Here is a 17,549-nt window from a genome sequence, read left to right as displayed (position 1 = left end):
TGTGCTCTGTCATGGCAAATAGAGAAATAAGGTTACTTAGGGAGGTGACATTTGTCATTGACTGAACTGTGGGGACGCTAGGCACGGCTCAGATGAATTATTACTTGTTCTGCCGTAGTAGACTCAAGTACAAAAACTGTCAACATAAAACACATTCTTTACCTAGACTATAAAAATCTAATGTAGTTACCTCCAAACTCAACACCTCTAATAACATAGCTGCCAGGTCCCAGCTTCAATTTCCCATTGACAAGAAAATATTACAAAAGTGCAAGTTGCTATTACATGAAGGAGATTTTGAAGAACTTTAAATACTTTTCTGACATTTCTAGGTAGGTGGTAGTGTTTTACTGGCAGTATTTGTATATTTAGGCGCTGGTGGGTACAACCCTTGTGTTAGTAACCCAATGGTTATCTTGAATATTCTATTTCAACGGCAAGACTTTCTAGTATAAAGTAGTTGCTAGTTGGTGCTTTTTCCGTAGAAAATAATTTTTAGCACTAGGTTTTTTGGGGGGTATAAAGGCAATATATAAACGGAGTATATAAAGTAGAGAGGCTTCAGAATTTACAGTCACAATTATGAAATATACACAAGCAGATCTCCTACATATGTACAGTACACTTCATGTGTAGCGTTGTCCTTATTGTCTGTTGTACTAAACACGGTGTAATGTGCCCAAAATAGGTTTTCAAAACTGCCAACAGATGATTTTTTTTCAGCATGTACAATATCTATGCTTGCTGATGGCGAAAGGAAACATTAATAATTATTAATAAGTGCACTAATATCAGAAACCAAACTAACAGTACTGATATCTCTGCAATGGGGGAGCTACCAGAGACCGCTTTCTAAAGGTATATAACAGTTAAGGGGGTTGAGGACATGACATGTCCTCTTTAAAGCTTTGGATGCCAACTACAGTTCATAGTAACATTCTCTTTAACAGTGGTGTGAACAGCACATTTAGATATATTGTATTCCAGCTTTTAGATGCAATCAATCAATCTCATTGTCGAGCGCAATGTGCTCCATTTACCTAAAGGAACACAAGTGTATAATCATAGTGTAGTGCGCTATCTATTCCAACATCAATTCAGGAATATGGTGCTGGTATTGACTTATTACAGGCTATACTTGATGTAATACACTGTCACATTTTCCACAGTGAAGTGGTAAATACTTTTGTTAAGCAACTATTTTTTCCCTAAGCTTGATAAATATCAATGTTCCATATGAAATTGATTAATCTCTGCCCTGCCCTGTCTATATGAAATACAGGAGGGAGGGCATACATGAGAACTGCCATACATATTTTGTATTGGGGTGGTTTGAGCTCTGGAGATGAACCAGTACCATCAGCAGCAGGAGCCATGTGTAAAATATAGCTGATGCCCTGCTTCAATGGTAGGGATTAGAGATGAGCGAACAGTGTTCTATCGAACACATGTTCGATCGGATATCAGGGTGTTCGCCATGTTCGAATCGAATCGAACACCACGTGGTAAAGTGCGCCAAAATTCGATTCCCCTCCCACCTTCCCTGGCGCCTTTTTTGCACCAATAACAGCGCAGGGGAGGTGGGACAGGAACTACGACACTGGGGGCATTGAAAAAAATTGGAAAAAGTCATTGGCTGCCGAAATCAGGTGACCTCCATTTTAGACGAATAGTGGATTTCAAATCCGGGTCATATGAGAATGTGAACTTTGTGACTATGAGACAGGGATAGCTGTACAGGCAGGGATAGCTAGGGATAACCTTTATTTAGGGGGGAATGTTATTAAAAATAACTTTTTGGGGCTCTATCGGGTGTGTAATTGTGATTTTTGTGAGATAAACTTTTTCCCATAGGGATGCATTGGCCAGCGCTGATTGGCCGAATTCCGTACTCTGGCCAATCAGTGCTGGCCAATGCATTCTATTAGCTTGATGAAGCAGAGTGTGCACAAGGGTTCAAGCGCACCCTCGGCTCTGATGTAGCAGAGCCGAGGCTGCACAAGGGTTCAAGCGCACCCTCGGCTCTGATGTAGGAGAGCCGAGGGTGCACTTGAACCCTTGTGCACCCTCAGCTCTGCTACATCAGAGCCGAGGGTGCGCTTGAACCCTTGTGCACACTCTGCTTCATCAAGCTAATAGAATGCATTGGCCAGCGCTGATTGGCCAATGTATTCTATTAGCCTGATGAAGTAGAGCTGAATGTGTGTGCTAAGCACACACATTCAGCTCTACTTCATCGGGCTAATAGAATGCATTGGCCAGCGCTGATTGGCCAGAGTACGGAACTCGACCAATCAGCGCTGGCTCTGCTGGAGGAGGCGGAGTCTAAGATCGCTCCACACCAGTCTCCATTCAGGTCCGACCTTAGACTCCGCCTCCTCCGGCAGAGCCAGCGCTGATTGGCCGAAGGCTGGCCAATGCATTCCTATGCGAATGCAGAGACTTAGCAGTGCTGAGTCAGTTTTGCTCAACTACACATCTGATGCACACTCGGCACTGCTACATCAGATGTAGCAATCTGATGTAGCAGAGCCGAGGGTGCACTAGAACCCCTGTGCAAACTCAGTTCACGCTAATAGAATGCATTGGCCAGCGCTGATTGGCCAATGCATTCTATTAGCCCGATGAAGTAGAGCTGAATGTGTGTGCTAAGCACACACATTCAGCACTGCTTCATCAAGCCAATACAATGCATTAGCCAGTGCTGATTGGCCAGAGTACGGAATTCAGCCAATCAGCGCTGGCTCTGCTGGAGGAGGCGGAGTCTAAGGTCGGACCTGAATGGAGACTGGTGTGGAGCGATCTTAGACTCCGCCTCCTCCAGCAGAGCCAGCGCTGATTGGTCGAGTTCCGTACTCTGGCCAATCAGCGCTGGCCAATGCATTCTATTAGCCCGATGAAGTAGAGCTGAATGTGTGTGCTTAGCACACACATTCAGCTCTACTTCATCAGGCTAATAGAATACATTGGCCAATCAGCGCTGGCCAATGCATTCTATTAGCTTGATGAAGCAGAGTGTGCACAAGGGTTCAAGCGCACCCTCGGCTCTGATGTAGCAGAGCTGAGGGTGCACAAGGGTTCAAGTGCACCCTCGGCTCTCCTACATCAGAGCCGAGGGTGCGCTTGAACCCTTGTGCACACTCTGCTTCATCAAGCTAATAGAATGCATTGGCCAGCACTGATTGGCCAGAGTACGGAATTCGGCCAATCAGCGCTGGCCAATGCATTCTATTAGCCCGATGAAGTAGAGCTGAATGTGTGTGCTAAGCACACACATTCAGCACTGCTTCATCACGCCAATACAATGCATTAGCCAGTGCTGATTGGCCAGAGTACGGAATTCGGCCAATCAGCGCTGGCTCTGCTGGAGGAGGCGGAGTCTAAGATCGCTCCACACCAGTCTCCATTCAGGTCCGACCTTAGACTCCGCCTCCTCCAGCAGAGCCAGCGCTGATTGGTCGAGTTCCGTACTCTGGCCAATCAGCGCTGGCCAATGCATTCTATTAGCCCGATGAAGTAGAGCTGAATGTGTGTGCTTAGCACACACATTCAGCTCTACTTCATCGGGCTAATAGAATGCATTGGCCAGCGCTGATTGGCCGAATTCCGTACTCTGGCCAATCAGCACTGGCTAATGCATTGTATTGGCTTGATGAAGCAGTGCTGAATGTGTGTGCTTAGCACACACATTCAGCTCTACTTCATCGGGCTAATAGAATGCATTGGCCAATCAGCGCTGGCCAATGCATTCTATTAGCGTGAACTGAGTTTGCACAGGGGTTCTAGTGCACCCTCGGCTCTGCTACATCAGATTGCTACATCTGATGTAGCAGTGCCGAGTGTGCATCAGATGTGTAGTTGAGCAAAACTGACTCAGCACTGCTAAGTCTGCATTCGCATAGGAATGCATTGGCCAGCCTTCGGCCAATCAGCGCTGGCTCTGCCGGAGGAGGCGGAGTCTAAGGTCGGACCTGAATGGAGACTGGTGTGGAGCGACCTTAGACTCCGCCTCCTCCAGCAGAGCCAGCGCTGATTGGCCGAATTCCGTACTCTGGCCAATCAGCACTGGCTAATGCATTGTATTGGCTTGATGAAGCAGTGCTGAATGTGTGTGCTTAGCACACACATTCAGCTCTACTTCATCGGGCTAATAGAATGCATTGGCCAGCGCTGATTGGCCGAATTCCGTACTCTGGCCAATCAGCACTGGCTAATGCATTGTATTGGCTTGATGAAGCAGTGCTGAATGTGTGTGCTTAGCACACACATTCAGCTCTACTTCATCGGGCTAATAGAATGCATTGGCCAATCAGCGCTGGCCAATGCATTCTATTAGCGTGAACTGAGTTTGCACAGGGGTTCTAGTGCACCCTCGGCTCTGCTACATCAGATTGCTACATCTGATGTAGCAGTGCCGAGTGTGCATCAGATGTGTAGTTGAGCAAAACTGACTCAGCACTGCTAAGTCTGCATTCGCATAGGAATGCATTGGCCAGCCTTCGGCCAATCAGCGCTGGCTCTGCCGGAGGAGGCGGAGTCTAAGGTCGGACCTGAATGGAGACTGGTGTGGAGCTATCTTAGACTCCGCCTCCTCCAGCAGAGCCAGCGCTGATTGGTCGAGTTCCGTACTCTGGCCAATCAGCACTGGCCAATGCATTTCTATGGGGAAAAGTTAGCTTGCGAAAATCGCAAACTGACAGGGATTTCCATGAAATAAAGTGACTTTTATGCCCCCAGACATGCTTCCCCTGCTGTCCCAGTGTCATTCCAGGGTGTTGGTATCATTTCCTGGGGTGTCATAGTGGACTTGGTGACCCTCCAGACACGAATTTGGGTTTCCCCCTTAACGAGTTTATGTTCCCCATAGACTATAATGGGGTTCGAAACCCATTCGAACACTCGAACAGTGAGCGGCTGTTCGAATCGAATTTCGAACCTCGAACATTTTAGTGTTCGCTCATCTCTAGTAGGGATCAGACATAACTCTGATCTTGGTTATTTAACCCCTCATTTGTCATGGTCAATAGCTAAGGCGCTAGTCCCAGAAACTGTCTTTCCATCAGTACCCTAAGAATGTAATGAAAGAATGCAAATGGTTGTAATGGCATCCTAATGAAGGCCTTCAGATCTGCCATATCAGTACATAACACGAGGCAAGGCCTTGTAGGATGCCTGTCAACATTATACTAACAGGCATATTGCACTGTAATTCAGAAGTATTTCCATGTGAATTGTATGAGCCATCAAGCTATTATATGGCCAGGCCCCTAGTTAAACTAATACAAATAAGACGTTAAATACAATTTACAAAAAAATGTAAAAAAACCCCAAAACAAATCACAAACAATTTTCAAAAAAATAGTAATATTTACAGTATGTAAAATTTTAAAGCAAAAGTATTTGTATTTCCTCACTAGTAGTGGCTCATACTACAAAGCCAAGGAAATATTTATCCTGCATGGAGAAAATCTTTAAAAAAAATTAAAATGCAAAAGTATAATTACTGTTATTTGGTTATCTCACCTTCCAGAAACTGAAATGACAAATGATTCTACAGTCATATGTCTTTCAAGGTAATGGCTATGGGAATATGGAATGTGAATATAGTAAAACTTAAAAACAACATAAATATGTTATAGCCAGTTGTGTTGTACTGTGGAATAAAGTTAGCATGTTATTTATGCTGCACGGTAAATGTCTTAATATTTAACATGTAAAAAAAATGGCAGAATTGCTTTTTTTTCCATTACTCTCAAAAAATTAATAAAAGCTAATAAATCATATGTACCCCAAAATGTTGACTTTGACAGTTTAACTTCATCCTCTATAAAAGAAGTCCTGATACGGTTACTTCAATGGAAAAATGAAAAAAAAAAAAAGTCTTAGCTTTTGCATAGTTAAATAAACAGTGAAAACCATATCTTTCTTAAGGTCCGAAAGATATATTAAAAACTGAATCCAACAGAATGGTGAACCTAAAAATTACATAATCATAACATTTTAAAGGTTCATTCAAAACTACCCCAAATTTCTGGCCCAGGAACAACAATAGCAGGTTTTGTAACTTATGAAAGGGGACTTGCTTCTGATTTTGTGTCATCCTATGTAGGACTTATGTTTCAGAAATTTTTCTGGAATCATGAGTTGAATATTAGAATTGATCAAGGTTGGCGTTTTGTGACTACCTGTTACTTAATCATCCTTTTATAATGCATATTCATAGATGTAAGATACAACTTAATTTGACAAGTTCACAGCCTAAATCTACTTGGCATAGAGGATCCTGGGAATTTGTTTTTAAATTACCTTGGTTTAGTATTTTCCTGACAATTTTTCAAAAAAATACCAGCTTGATGCAGATATTTGCTGCACCTTTTTTTAAGCTCTCCAAAACCATCAAAGAATGCATCATGACTTAGGTATGGACTGAAATTTACATAATTTAATTTAACAGAAAAGTTTAGAATTTCTCACAGCACCCAGGCACATCGGATTCTTTCCATGGTGTATAACTTTGTTTGTTTTTAATTTTTGTCACCCCATGAAATTGTTTTGTAGATTGATGTTAAGCTCAGCCTAGTTGAAGGACCTCTTTATGAAATTCCATTTCTGTGACATTAGTGCCTGAGGGATTGAGCTGTTTCAGAAAATCACCAAAGTAATAAAGATGAAAACATCAAAATGCAAAATATTTGTGAATGACGATACACATTTCGGATAAATCTGAAATGAAATTTCAAGAATGTGCAAGTTTCAACTTATTATAAATGGATATTGGTAAAAGGTATTTTGAGCTCTGAAAAGCAAACATTTAGCAGAGCTGAATTTGTGGTTACGGTGTTCAGGGCAGTATTGTTTGCATAGTATGATAATTCCATTGATAAGTCCATGGATTTATTGAGATATATACACTGCTCAAAAAAATAAATGGAACACTCAAATAACACATCTTAGATCTGAATGAATGAAATCTTCTCATTGAATACTTTGTTCTGTACAAAGGTGAATGTGATGACAACAAAATTACACAAAAATCATCCATGGAAATCAAATGAACCAATGGAGGCCTGGATTTGGAGTCACCCCCAAAATCAAAGTGGAAAAACACACTACAGGCCGATCCAACTTTGATGTAATGTCCTTAAAACATGTCAAAATGAGGTTCAGTAGTGTGTGTGGCCTCTATGTGCCTGTATGACCTCCCTACAACGCCTGGGCATGCTCCTGATGAGGTTGGGAATGGTCTTCTGAGGGATCTCCTCCCAGACCCGGACTAAAGCATCTGCCGACTCATGGACAGTCTTTTTTTTATTTTGCTGTGCTGCTTCAACATTTTCTATCTATCTATCTATCTATCTATCTATCTATCTATCTATCTATCTATCTATCATCTCTTTATCTGTGTAACTCTCGGTCTAGAAGATCACCCATGACTATTCTTTTTATATAAATCAACAAGTGCAGTCAATATTTTCACTGTGGATTTAGCTTTCTGTAGAAAAGTCTACATCTACTTTTTTGACGTGCGTTATTCATGGTAAATGTCGCCATTTCGGAACTATATTTTACCTTCACCCAGACATTCATAAAGCAGCTTATCTCTACACATTACACTGAATAAATACAATTGGCTCCATACAATAGTCGGATTATCTGTACATATTTGCCAGCACATGAATATCACTGTTCTAGCCATCTCTTAATACTGAAACAGTGCGCATCAAAGTGACAAGAAGGCCACAGTCAGCAAACCAAGAGAAAATAAGAGCAGTAGGGGCTGCCAGAGAGATAACACAGTGATTTATACCCGCTACCTGCATGGAGCAGAGAGATAGAACATTTCACAGCCGCATAATCTCCCCATCTACACTGTTGCAGGAAGCCTGACATAAATAAAGAGATGTCACATCTTTATGTGTAGGAAGTAAACTGAGCTCTGCTAAAATAGTGCTGAAGTTTTATTGAGAAAACAAAGTATTCCACTGTGGACGAGACAGTCACCCCACTCTGGAAGTGCTGCATGTTAGCAATATTATTTTCTTGGATCGGTACTATGAATCCTGTGGCACTACAACTTCTAGCACATATTGCTAAATTTCCTTTACTCTTTAATCCTCTTGTTTAATGTAGTGGATTTTGCTGCAGTACCACAGATAAACTAAAGACATGTTTGGCGCTGTTTGGTGTTTTTTCTAATCCTCGACTACCCCTTTAAATGTTGCAAAATGTGTGTTAGTAGAGCTCTTTTTCTCGACTCTAGCAGTAAATGCACACTATATATATATATATATATATATATATATATATATATATATATATATATTAATATAACCATTGCTCACCCCTTTGCGACTGCTGCTGCCCGCTTAGCTGCCAGTACATCTAGATTTTCACTTTATGCTCTAAGAAAATTAGTTTTCAGATGACAGTAGGTTGTCTTGCTAATCTTATTCTACCGTAAGCCATTTATACAGTGCCTGGTTGACAATACGTAGATCACATTATCTTTGTAGCAGGAATACTGGGGACAAGTGCACTGAATGTTATATCAGATAGTATGTGGTGACTGGTGAAATGGGTTAGGTAAATGGCTGTAACGTGTGTTTTATGATGTGGTAGGCAGAGGAAATTCTCACTGATCTTCAAAATGTATCGCACCTAGTGTGGTGAGTAGTAAATCTTGAAAATGAGCCTGACAGCCACAAAAAAGGGAGACCATCCTGACTGCAGACCCACTGTTTAACACTTATATTCCTTTTTTTGTTGCTACAGGTTACCCTTGACCCTACTGTGATGGAAATGCAACCTAAACATTACTATGTTTTTACATTGTATATGTGATGTCATGTAATATTTGCCATGCTACCAGAGCACTATTGCTAGTTAGTATACCCTCATAGTAAGAACTGTTACTGTGCTCACTTTAAGAAGTGTGTTCACTGTTTTGCAACTATAATGTGGCAACTTTGCAGAAGAGTTTGTGGCTATGTTAGAACTTGTGAATATAGGCAGATACTCCCCCAAGGGTCAAAAGATGCCACATGCAGCGTTTCCCTGCTATTGGACAGTTTGAGGTACAGACAATGTAGGGCAATCGTTTGTCCCTGTGTCCTTACAGTTTATTGCAATGAGGCCACTTAGGCGGTGATGAGTTGGTCATGGCTTAGCATGGGAGTTAGCCCACTGTAACCACACTCCCCCCTAAACATATGAGAGTGATAAAAGTAGAGTTTCTTACCAGTAATGGTCAGACCAGCAGACAGACACATGACAGGTTGTGCTGAGGATAAGCAGAGATTTGGGTGAGTTCACATCTACATAGTTTAATCCGTTCTTCTGATCTGTTGTAGGACCAGAAGAACAAATTAAAAAATAAAATGGATCCAATGTAATTGAATTGATTTAATAAAGGATAACCATAGATACCAACTATGGGGTCCTTAGGGTATCTGTTATTTGATCTCTAATATTGTCTGCAGTTCTGCGGTGATATCTGTTTGCATCTGTCCTTCCACCATCCTTGGGTGGGAATCCACTTTACTACCAATAGGCCATCAGATGTTTAGCATTTAACCGGGTTGTCCCAGTGCCATTTGCCTCTCCACTGAAATTAATGGGAGACCACTAGATGTCTGTAATTCACACTGCGTTCTATGAAAATATGACTGCATGTGTATAACCACATTCATCCTATAGACTGGTAAGATCTCAGTTGAAAGACTCAAATAGCTTTATCTCATCAAGTTTAGAAGATGCCTTGCTATAAATTAAGAAGAAGCCTTCTCCTTGGGTTGAAATGTTTATTGTTTTACCATAGATAGTGCTGAAATGTACTAATGTGTATAGTATATACCCTGTTCCAACCCCTTAGATTTGTGTAGCTGTGATATGGTCAGTTTTCTATTTTACAGCATACTATATATAGTGCATGTTATTGGCAAGTTTTCAGAACTTAGAATCTGAACTATACAAATATACAGCAGCTCAAAGCTCTTTTTATTTGTTCTCTATAAATAGGAAACAATGATGGACCATGCACTACGGACAATCTCGTATATTGCTGACATTGGAAATATCGTTGTCTTGATGGCAAGACGTCGGATGCCAAGATCTGCATCACAAGATTGTATAGAAACTACTCCAGGTGCTCAGGAAGGAAAGAAGCAGTACAAGATGATCTGTCATGTGTTTGAGTCGGAAGATGTAAGTTGACAGTTCTGCTTAATGGTATAGAGCATCTATATGTAAATTATCCTCAATGAATTATTACATTATGTTATATGAAATTATATATGTATGGCTTTATACTATGGCAGCAAATGCAATTTTACCGCTGGGTTCCCATAAAAGGCCTTCTCATTCCTTGGCTGAATTTGTATGTTTTTTTCAATCTTAGGGCAGGTTCACAGCTGCGCCTGGTCTCCGGTTTAGCCAACCCGGCGGGTTTCCGTCTTCTTCCCTGAGAAACTGGATGGGAGATGGAAACCCAGTGGTCAGTTTTCAAACCCATTCACTTGAATGGATTTGCAAACTTACTGCCTGTGTTCGTCTTCTGCCTGTCTGCCAGACACAAAGTCGGACATGCAGGACTTTGTGTCCGGTTAAAAAAAAAAATGGTTTCGCCGTGGAGAGGCACAAGACGCACATGGGCGGTCACAGTTGTCACTGGGTTTGACAACTGACCGCCGGGTTTCCGCAGATGTGAACACACCCTCACTATGTAACTATATAACTATGTAAATCAATGGTTTTGCTTGTGCTCATTGGAGCACAGTGTCCTGATCCCTGGTGCAGTAGTTGGTAGAAGAGAGTAGCAAGGTTCTGAGATTCTGTTGCTGGATGACCTGTAACCGTGTGACTGCAGTTGATGTTGCTGCACCTTAACACTTGCAGAATGATTGTGAAGTGGGAAATTTTTGACATGAAGTATTCCTACTGTTGTAACCAATAAAATAGCATATCGTGTATAAAGATAAGAAAAAAAAAATGAAGACTGTAGCTGCTGTCGAAAAGTGATCTATCATCTAAAATCTGTTCTACAATCATGAGTATATTTTTTAGAAGGTAAACTCTGAGATGTCACTGCTACATCAGTTTGAGAAAAGGAGTTAAACAAAGCATTTTATTTTAGCAAAATATACTCAAAACAGCACATGGCAAAACTAATATCTCTGTTATGCCTAATACAGGTCACAAGGAGTGGTACATGACAGAAAAAGCAGGGCTTGGAGTAGGGTTAGGCACTACTGAAATTGGGAGTGCAATTTATGCATTAACAAAAAACTACAAAATACTGGGGAAAAGGAAAAAGGAATTGATTATACTCAGCCTATATGCTCTCCTGGTGCCTGTAGTTCCACATATGCCTCCTTGGAGGGTCACGCCCGGATGAGAAAACTCTCTCGGTGCAGAGTTGCAGAGATAAATCCAACGGAAAAAACATCCAGCGAAACAGTGGAGTATGTTGAATAAAAACTACTCCTTTATTATAACAGCCTTAAAAGTCAGCACTACACATAGACCAGTGACCAGTCTTCTCTCCTGAGCATGCGTCATATGAAACAATGTTACATAATTTGCCATCTTTAGTATGGGCATGAAGGAGATCGGACTATCCAATTACAACTTGCTGTTAAAGTCACATGATCGGGAGATCAGCGAATCATCATCCACCCCCCTTTTTTCTCTGGACTCGGCACAGATAAGGACTCATGGATTTTTATATAGTGTCAAGTTTTCATTCTAGGATATATTTATACAGGCTTATATTGTGTGGGATTGGTTTGGTTTTTATATTGAGGTTGTGGGGTGAGAGAACATGTTTTTCCTGCTTTGAAATGTTTTTCAAAATTCATATCTCGTTTTGTCTCAAAGTCTTCTTTAAACATAATAACTTGTTTGAAAAATTTTCCACGACCTGCAATCGCTTTGTATTGTTTTATTTTGTGATTCATGTCAATGATGTATATATCCAGTAGTGTCTTTGTTTTTAATGTCAGTGTTAGAGGAGGGGTTTCAAGTTCTCCACAATACCTGTGTGGTAGTCCATCTTATTAACTTAGTGAAATCAGGTGTGTGTATGGAGTTATAAAGACTTACCTCTCCCTAGTAGCGTACAGACTTCGAAGAAGGATTAGCATCCGAAACGCGTCAGTCTGACGCACCCCTCCCCCTTTTTTCCTATTCTATGTGTAGTGCTGACTTTTAAGGCTGTTATAATAAAGGAGTAGTTTTTATTCAACATACTCCACTGTTTCGCTGGATGTTTTTTCCGTTGGATTTAACAAAAAACTAGTTAGATTTCTCAGTATAACCAATAGAGCACTGTATACGTGCTGCTTATATAGCTGTAGATGGTGGTATCAGATGAGAGATACCAGGAGTGCACAAGGGGACAGTTTAATCTATGATTGTTGATCTGCCAACTATGATGTTGAAATTCACAGAATGGAGGGGATCTTAGTGCATTTTAAAAACACCTTGGACACGATGAAAGCATCTGATAAGGCTTCTTCTTGTTGTCAAATCAGTTTTAAATGGGGTAGTCCTTTAACCCCTTAAGGACACAGCCCAAATGTATGTTAAGGACCAGGCCTATTTTTTCAAAATTGACATGTCACTTTAAATGGCAATAATTTTGAGACGCTTTAATTTACACAAGTGATTTTGGGATTATTTTCTCGTAACACATTATACTTCATGTTAGTGGTAAACACTAATCAATATTTTTGTATTTACTTATTAAAAAAATAGGAAATTTGCTGGAAATTTGGAAAAAATTGCAATTTTCAAAATGTGAAATTCTCTGTTTTTCAGGCAGATAGTTATACCACCCAAATACAGTAATAAATATTATCTCCCATATCTCTGCTTTATATCGGCATCATCTTTTGATTGTATTTTAATTTTATTTTGGACGTTATAAGGCTTACAAGTGTAACAGCGATTTTCCAGATTTACAAGAAATGTAACTATGTTTGTTTTTTTTTGTTTTACACTTTATTTTTTTTTTTTTAAAAAAAAACTTTTTTACATTGTTTTATTTGTGCTGCAAGCACACTAGAACCAGTGATCAGAGAGGATCACTGGTTCTATACTAACTACAGACTGCAATACACGTGTATTGCAGTCTATAGAGGAAGCTAGCTATGCAGATGCATAGACTAGCTTCCCCTCGTCCTGGCATCCAAGGGGTTAACCCTCCCCCCATCGGAGCTCGCTCCGATGGGGGGAGGGATTAAGGAGCAGCGTGTAGCTGTAAATTACAGCTCACACAGACTCCTGCTGCCGGCAACATGATTTATAGCCCGGCCAAACCCCTAGGGTGCCATGATCACTATGGATCATGGCACCTTAAGGGTTAAACAGCGGGGGTCGGTGCAATCACCGTCCCTGCTGCTACAGGGGAAGCCTGGCTGTCAGATACAGCCGGCCTCCCATGGAGATCGCACGGGCTCTGCTTCTGAACCCGTGCGATCTCTATCACGTACAGGTACGTGGGAATGCGGGAACTAACCACATTCCCTGACGTACAGGTACGTGATTTAGCGTTAAGGGGTTAATGATGTGAGTGCATTGGATCTTAATTTACCATGACTCTACCTATACAACCTACAAATGCTGTGGTGGTTTACTCTAAGTATTGGTAGTACTGTACGCCTCCTGTAGAATACGGGTGCCAGTGAAACAATTATTCAATCCGTAGTGCCATAGAAATAGAGATCACAGCATTCCAGGTCAACATAATAAATGAAGTGCTTGTTTTTTACATCGGCTACATCCAGCTTGTTGTTCAAAGCATATTATTTCATAGCCAGAACTTGACCTGTTTCACATGTCCGTGGGCTAGGTCAGTGTTCTAGATGGGTTTTTCCTGGATAGTACACTGATCAATTAAATTCTTTTGGTCCACAAACATGACCATGTATTACACGGATCAGTGTGCGGGCTGACAGTCCGTGCCACAAAACTGAATGAATGCAACCGCGGAAGAACAGCCAGTGCACGTGCAGCACATGGATGAGATCCTTCTGCCGGCCATGCAGTCATGGCTGGCGGCCTGCACTCAGTCGTGTTCAATGAGTCTTGGTAGGAACAACATTTCGGCTACATGCCTTTAGCCAGAAATATCTGGTATCAGCAAGACTGTAAATGTGCTAAATCTGGTGATGAAATAATATGGTTTGAACATCAAGCTGAATGTAGCTGAAGGAATAAACAAGCACAATATTTATTATGTTGGTTTGGAGTACTGTGATCTCTTATTCTCAGTGGCAGTTCATAGGGTAGAATTTAATACATTATCCCAGTGTTTCCCAACCTTTTCAGACTCAGGGAACTCCTGGAAAAAAAATTTCCTCAGGGTACCCCTACCAAATAATTTGTACCAAAAACAAACAAAAATTATTTGAACAACGACAGAACCGCTAGACTGCAGACACTGCAGTCAGGTCCACAAGCCCCAGGGAGAGGGGCGGCCGTGTGCCTGAAAAGCTAACCACCAGTTAACTGCATTGGCAGTGGTGTTTGTGCGGTTCTGGTGTGAACTAACTGCAAACAAACTCTCACCAGTTAACCACACTGAGAGAGTGCACCTGTGCAAAGCCGCTGGGTGAAGCTGAATGAAGCCTTGCAAAAGACCTCTGCTAAAACACAGCAGAGGAATAGGCACTAGTACAAGCTTCAGCCTGCTACACAGGAAAGGCTGCCAGGGGTTAAACGTCACCCCTGGTCAGTAACACAAAGCAACAATATTAATGGACAGTTCAATAGGCTTAGGTGATTCCACTGGCAGAGCCAAGGAATCCTAACTTAGATCCCTGACCTGACAACCTGCCATTCACAGGACCCTAGCCCTGACCTCCTGTCTCAATTTTAGTTAAAGTGTGAGCACCGGGCGGGCGTCGGCTCACACAATATAAAGGCTAGTCCCCGCCCAAAGGGGCGGTGGCATGACGTCACCGATCATGCCCAGTATGGGCAAAATGGGACTTAGCCTCTGAGCGGCCCCAAAATGTCTGAGCATGCTCAGTGGGCCGAAAAATACTGGCCCGCAGTATTCAGGAACCTGGCATTTAAATTGGCATTTAATAAAGCCCTATGTGTCACCCAAAAAAAGACACAAAAATTAGCTGAATAACCCACATGATAAAAATGTTATAGCCTTCAATACTGAATATACAAAAAAAAAAAAATGTGTCCAGTCTTGAATTAGAGAAATTGGCCTAAGTGGTTAATATACAGTAGCTATCACCAGCTGAAAAATTTAGTGATCCCAAGTGCTAGAGTTATTCACACTTTTAGAACTGGTGGCTTATCTATAAGATTGGTAGGGATCTGACAGCTGGGACTTCCATAGATCAGTGGTTTTCTGGGGTAGGCGAACACTTGGATAAGTACCCATAACCGCTACTACTAAAAGTATAGTGTGCGAACAGTGCAGAGCATGGCATGTAAATAATACCAACTGCTTCACACTCCGGGAAACAGCTGATCTGTAAGGAATTCTAACTGTCAGAGGCCTGCTGATCTAAAATGGATGGCCTATCTTTAAGGGGTTATCCAGGATTAGAAAATATGACTGTTTCTTTCAGAAAAAGTTCCACTTCCTTTTCAGGTTGTCACATCATATCTGCTGGCCATATAGCCAGGATACAGCTCAGTCTAATTCAATAAAACCTCTTAAGGCTGACCATCACTTTTTACAAAGGACCTTTCATGTTCTTGGGCACATGTGGGTTTTTACACCGCTGACAGTTCGCTGAATTCAGTGCTTTGCCGTTATGTGCCCTGGGGGAAGAGCTATTGGTGCCATTACTGATAGCTCTTCACTGTCAGAAGGGCGTTCCTGACAGTCTAGCTGGGAACGCCCCTCCTGACAGTACTATGTGTAGCACTATACCGTCAGAGGGGGGAGTTCCTTACCGCCTAGCGATGACGCAGAACGGTGAGAAAAGCCCTCCCCCCCCCCAGTATTGTGCTTGGTTCACACATCAATATGTCATCCGTCCATTTGAATTCAGTTTGAGACTAAAACGGACTGATGCACATACTGATTGTATACTGACACCTTTTTATGCTGATAGCAAACACTGTGAGTCCCCTAGAGGACAGATAAGGGGATTAAAAGTAGCAATTGTAAACAGAGTAGAGATAATAAATGTCCTTAATAGAGATGAGTGAGTAGTACTCGATCGAGTAGGTATTCGATCGAATACTACGGTATTCGAAATACTCATACTCGATCGAGTACCACTCGCTATTCGAATGTAAAAGTTCGATGCAGAACCAGCATTGATTGGCCGAATGCTATACAGTCAGCCAATCAGCGCTGGTTCTTCTCCTACCTTTAGAAGTCTTCTCCGTGCAGCTTCCCCGTGGCGTCTTCCGGCTCTGAATTAACTCTGACAGGCATCGGGCCTGGGCATAGCCGACTGCGCCTGTCCGCTCGTAGTGCAGGCATGCGCAGTCGGCTCTGCCCAGGCCCGATGCCTGGCAGATTGAATTCAGAGCCGGAAGATGCCACGGGGACGTTGCAAGGAGAAGACTTCTCGGAGGATCCAGCCCGACCCTCACTCGTGGACTTGGTACGTATAATTTGATCGAACGTTGCCTACCCCTGAAACGAGCATTTTCCCCCCATAGACTATAATAGAGTTCGTTATTCGATTCAAGTAGTCAAATATTGAGGGGCTACTCGAAACGAATATCGAACCTCAAACATTTTACTGTTCGCTCATTTCTAGTCCTTAATAAATGTTTGCAATTTTCTACTTTTAATCCCCTTATCTATCCTCTAGGGGACAGCGTTTGCTATCAGCATAAAAAGGTGTCAGTATACAATCAGTATGTGCATCAGTCCGTTTTAAAGTCTCAAACTGAATTCAAACGGACGGATGGCATACTGATGTGTGAACCAAGCCTTAGTCTATGGACGAGTACTGTCAGGGAAGGGAGAACGTTCCTCACTGCTTGTTCATCCCAGGCTTGTGACAAAGTCCTCATTCTTTCTTTCCATAAATGTGGCCGAAATATTTTTTATAACTTATGCCAGTTTTCTGATGAGTTCTACCAAAGTTGTGGTGCACAGGTGTGCACTTTATTTAGTAAGAGACTGGAGCCTCTTGCACCAGTCGGGGCTTTTATTAAGGCTGGAGTACAAAACGCTAGGCTTAATAACTCCTTCTCATTGACTGCAGATCATATGACACTTAAGGGCAAACTAAGTTCACCTTGTTCTTCCCGTCTTTGCCCCTCCATGAACCACATACACTACGTCTGAATATTCATTTAGAGGCAGGCTACTGGAGGGCTGGTGAGAAATGTAAATGGTAAATGTACTTATATCTCTTCCGCCTTGAAACGTAAATCATCCTTTCTAGTTGGACAATGCTTTCGTTTTTGTGGAGATGAAATTCTTTTAAGCAGCTATTCTAAGATGACTTTTCATTTTGAAGCCTTCTCATACACAGAAGTGAAATGTTACCATTCCCAGATCTGAAGCTTTTTCCTTCTTGATTTTTAAAGTGTACATGATATTCTGGGAAATC

General features: G+C 41.8%; 1 protein-coding gene across 3 annotated transcripts in view; it reads left to right on the top strand.

The window, feature by feature from the left end:
• APBA2 (amyloid beta precursor protein binding family A member 2) overlaps nucleotides 1-17,549 on the top strand; it is a 302,921-nt gene that overhangs the window by 215,232 nt on the left and 70,140 nt on the right. For all 3 annotated transcript variants that reach the window (XM_075273589.1, XM_075273587.1, XM_075273588.1), the window contains one exon: nucleotides 10,018-10,203. In XM_075273589.1, the coding sequence (XP_075129690.1) occupies nucleotides 10,018-10,203 (186 nt within the window). The remainder of the gene's footprint in view (nucleotides 1-10,017; nucleotides 10,204-17,549) is intronic.

Source organism: Leptodactylus fuscus, chromosome 5, assembly GCF_031893055.1.
Source record: "Leptodactylus fuscus isolate aLepFus1 chromosome 5, aLepFus1.hap2, whole genome shotgun sequence".
Lineage (NCBI taxonomy): Eukaryota > Metazoa > Chordata > Amphibia > Anura > Leptodactylidae > Leptodactylus > Leptodactylus fuscus.
This window is presented reverse-complemented; position numbering and strand designations above follow the sequence as displayed.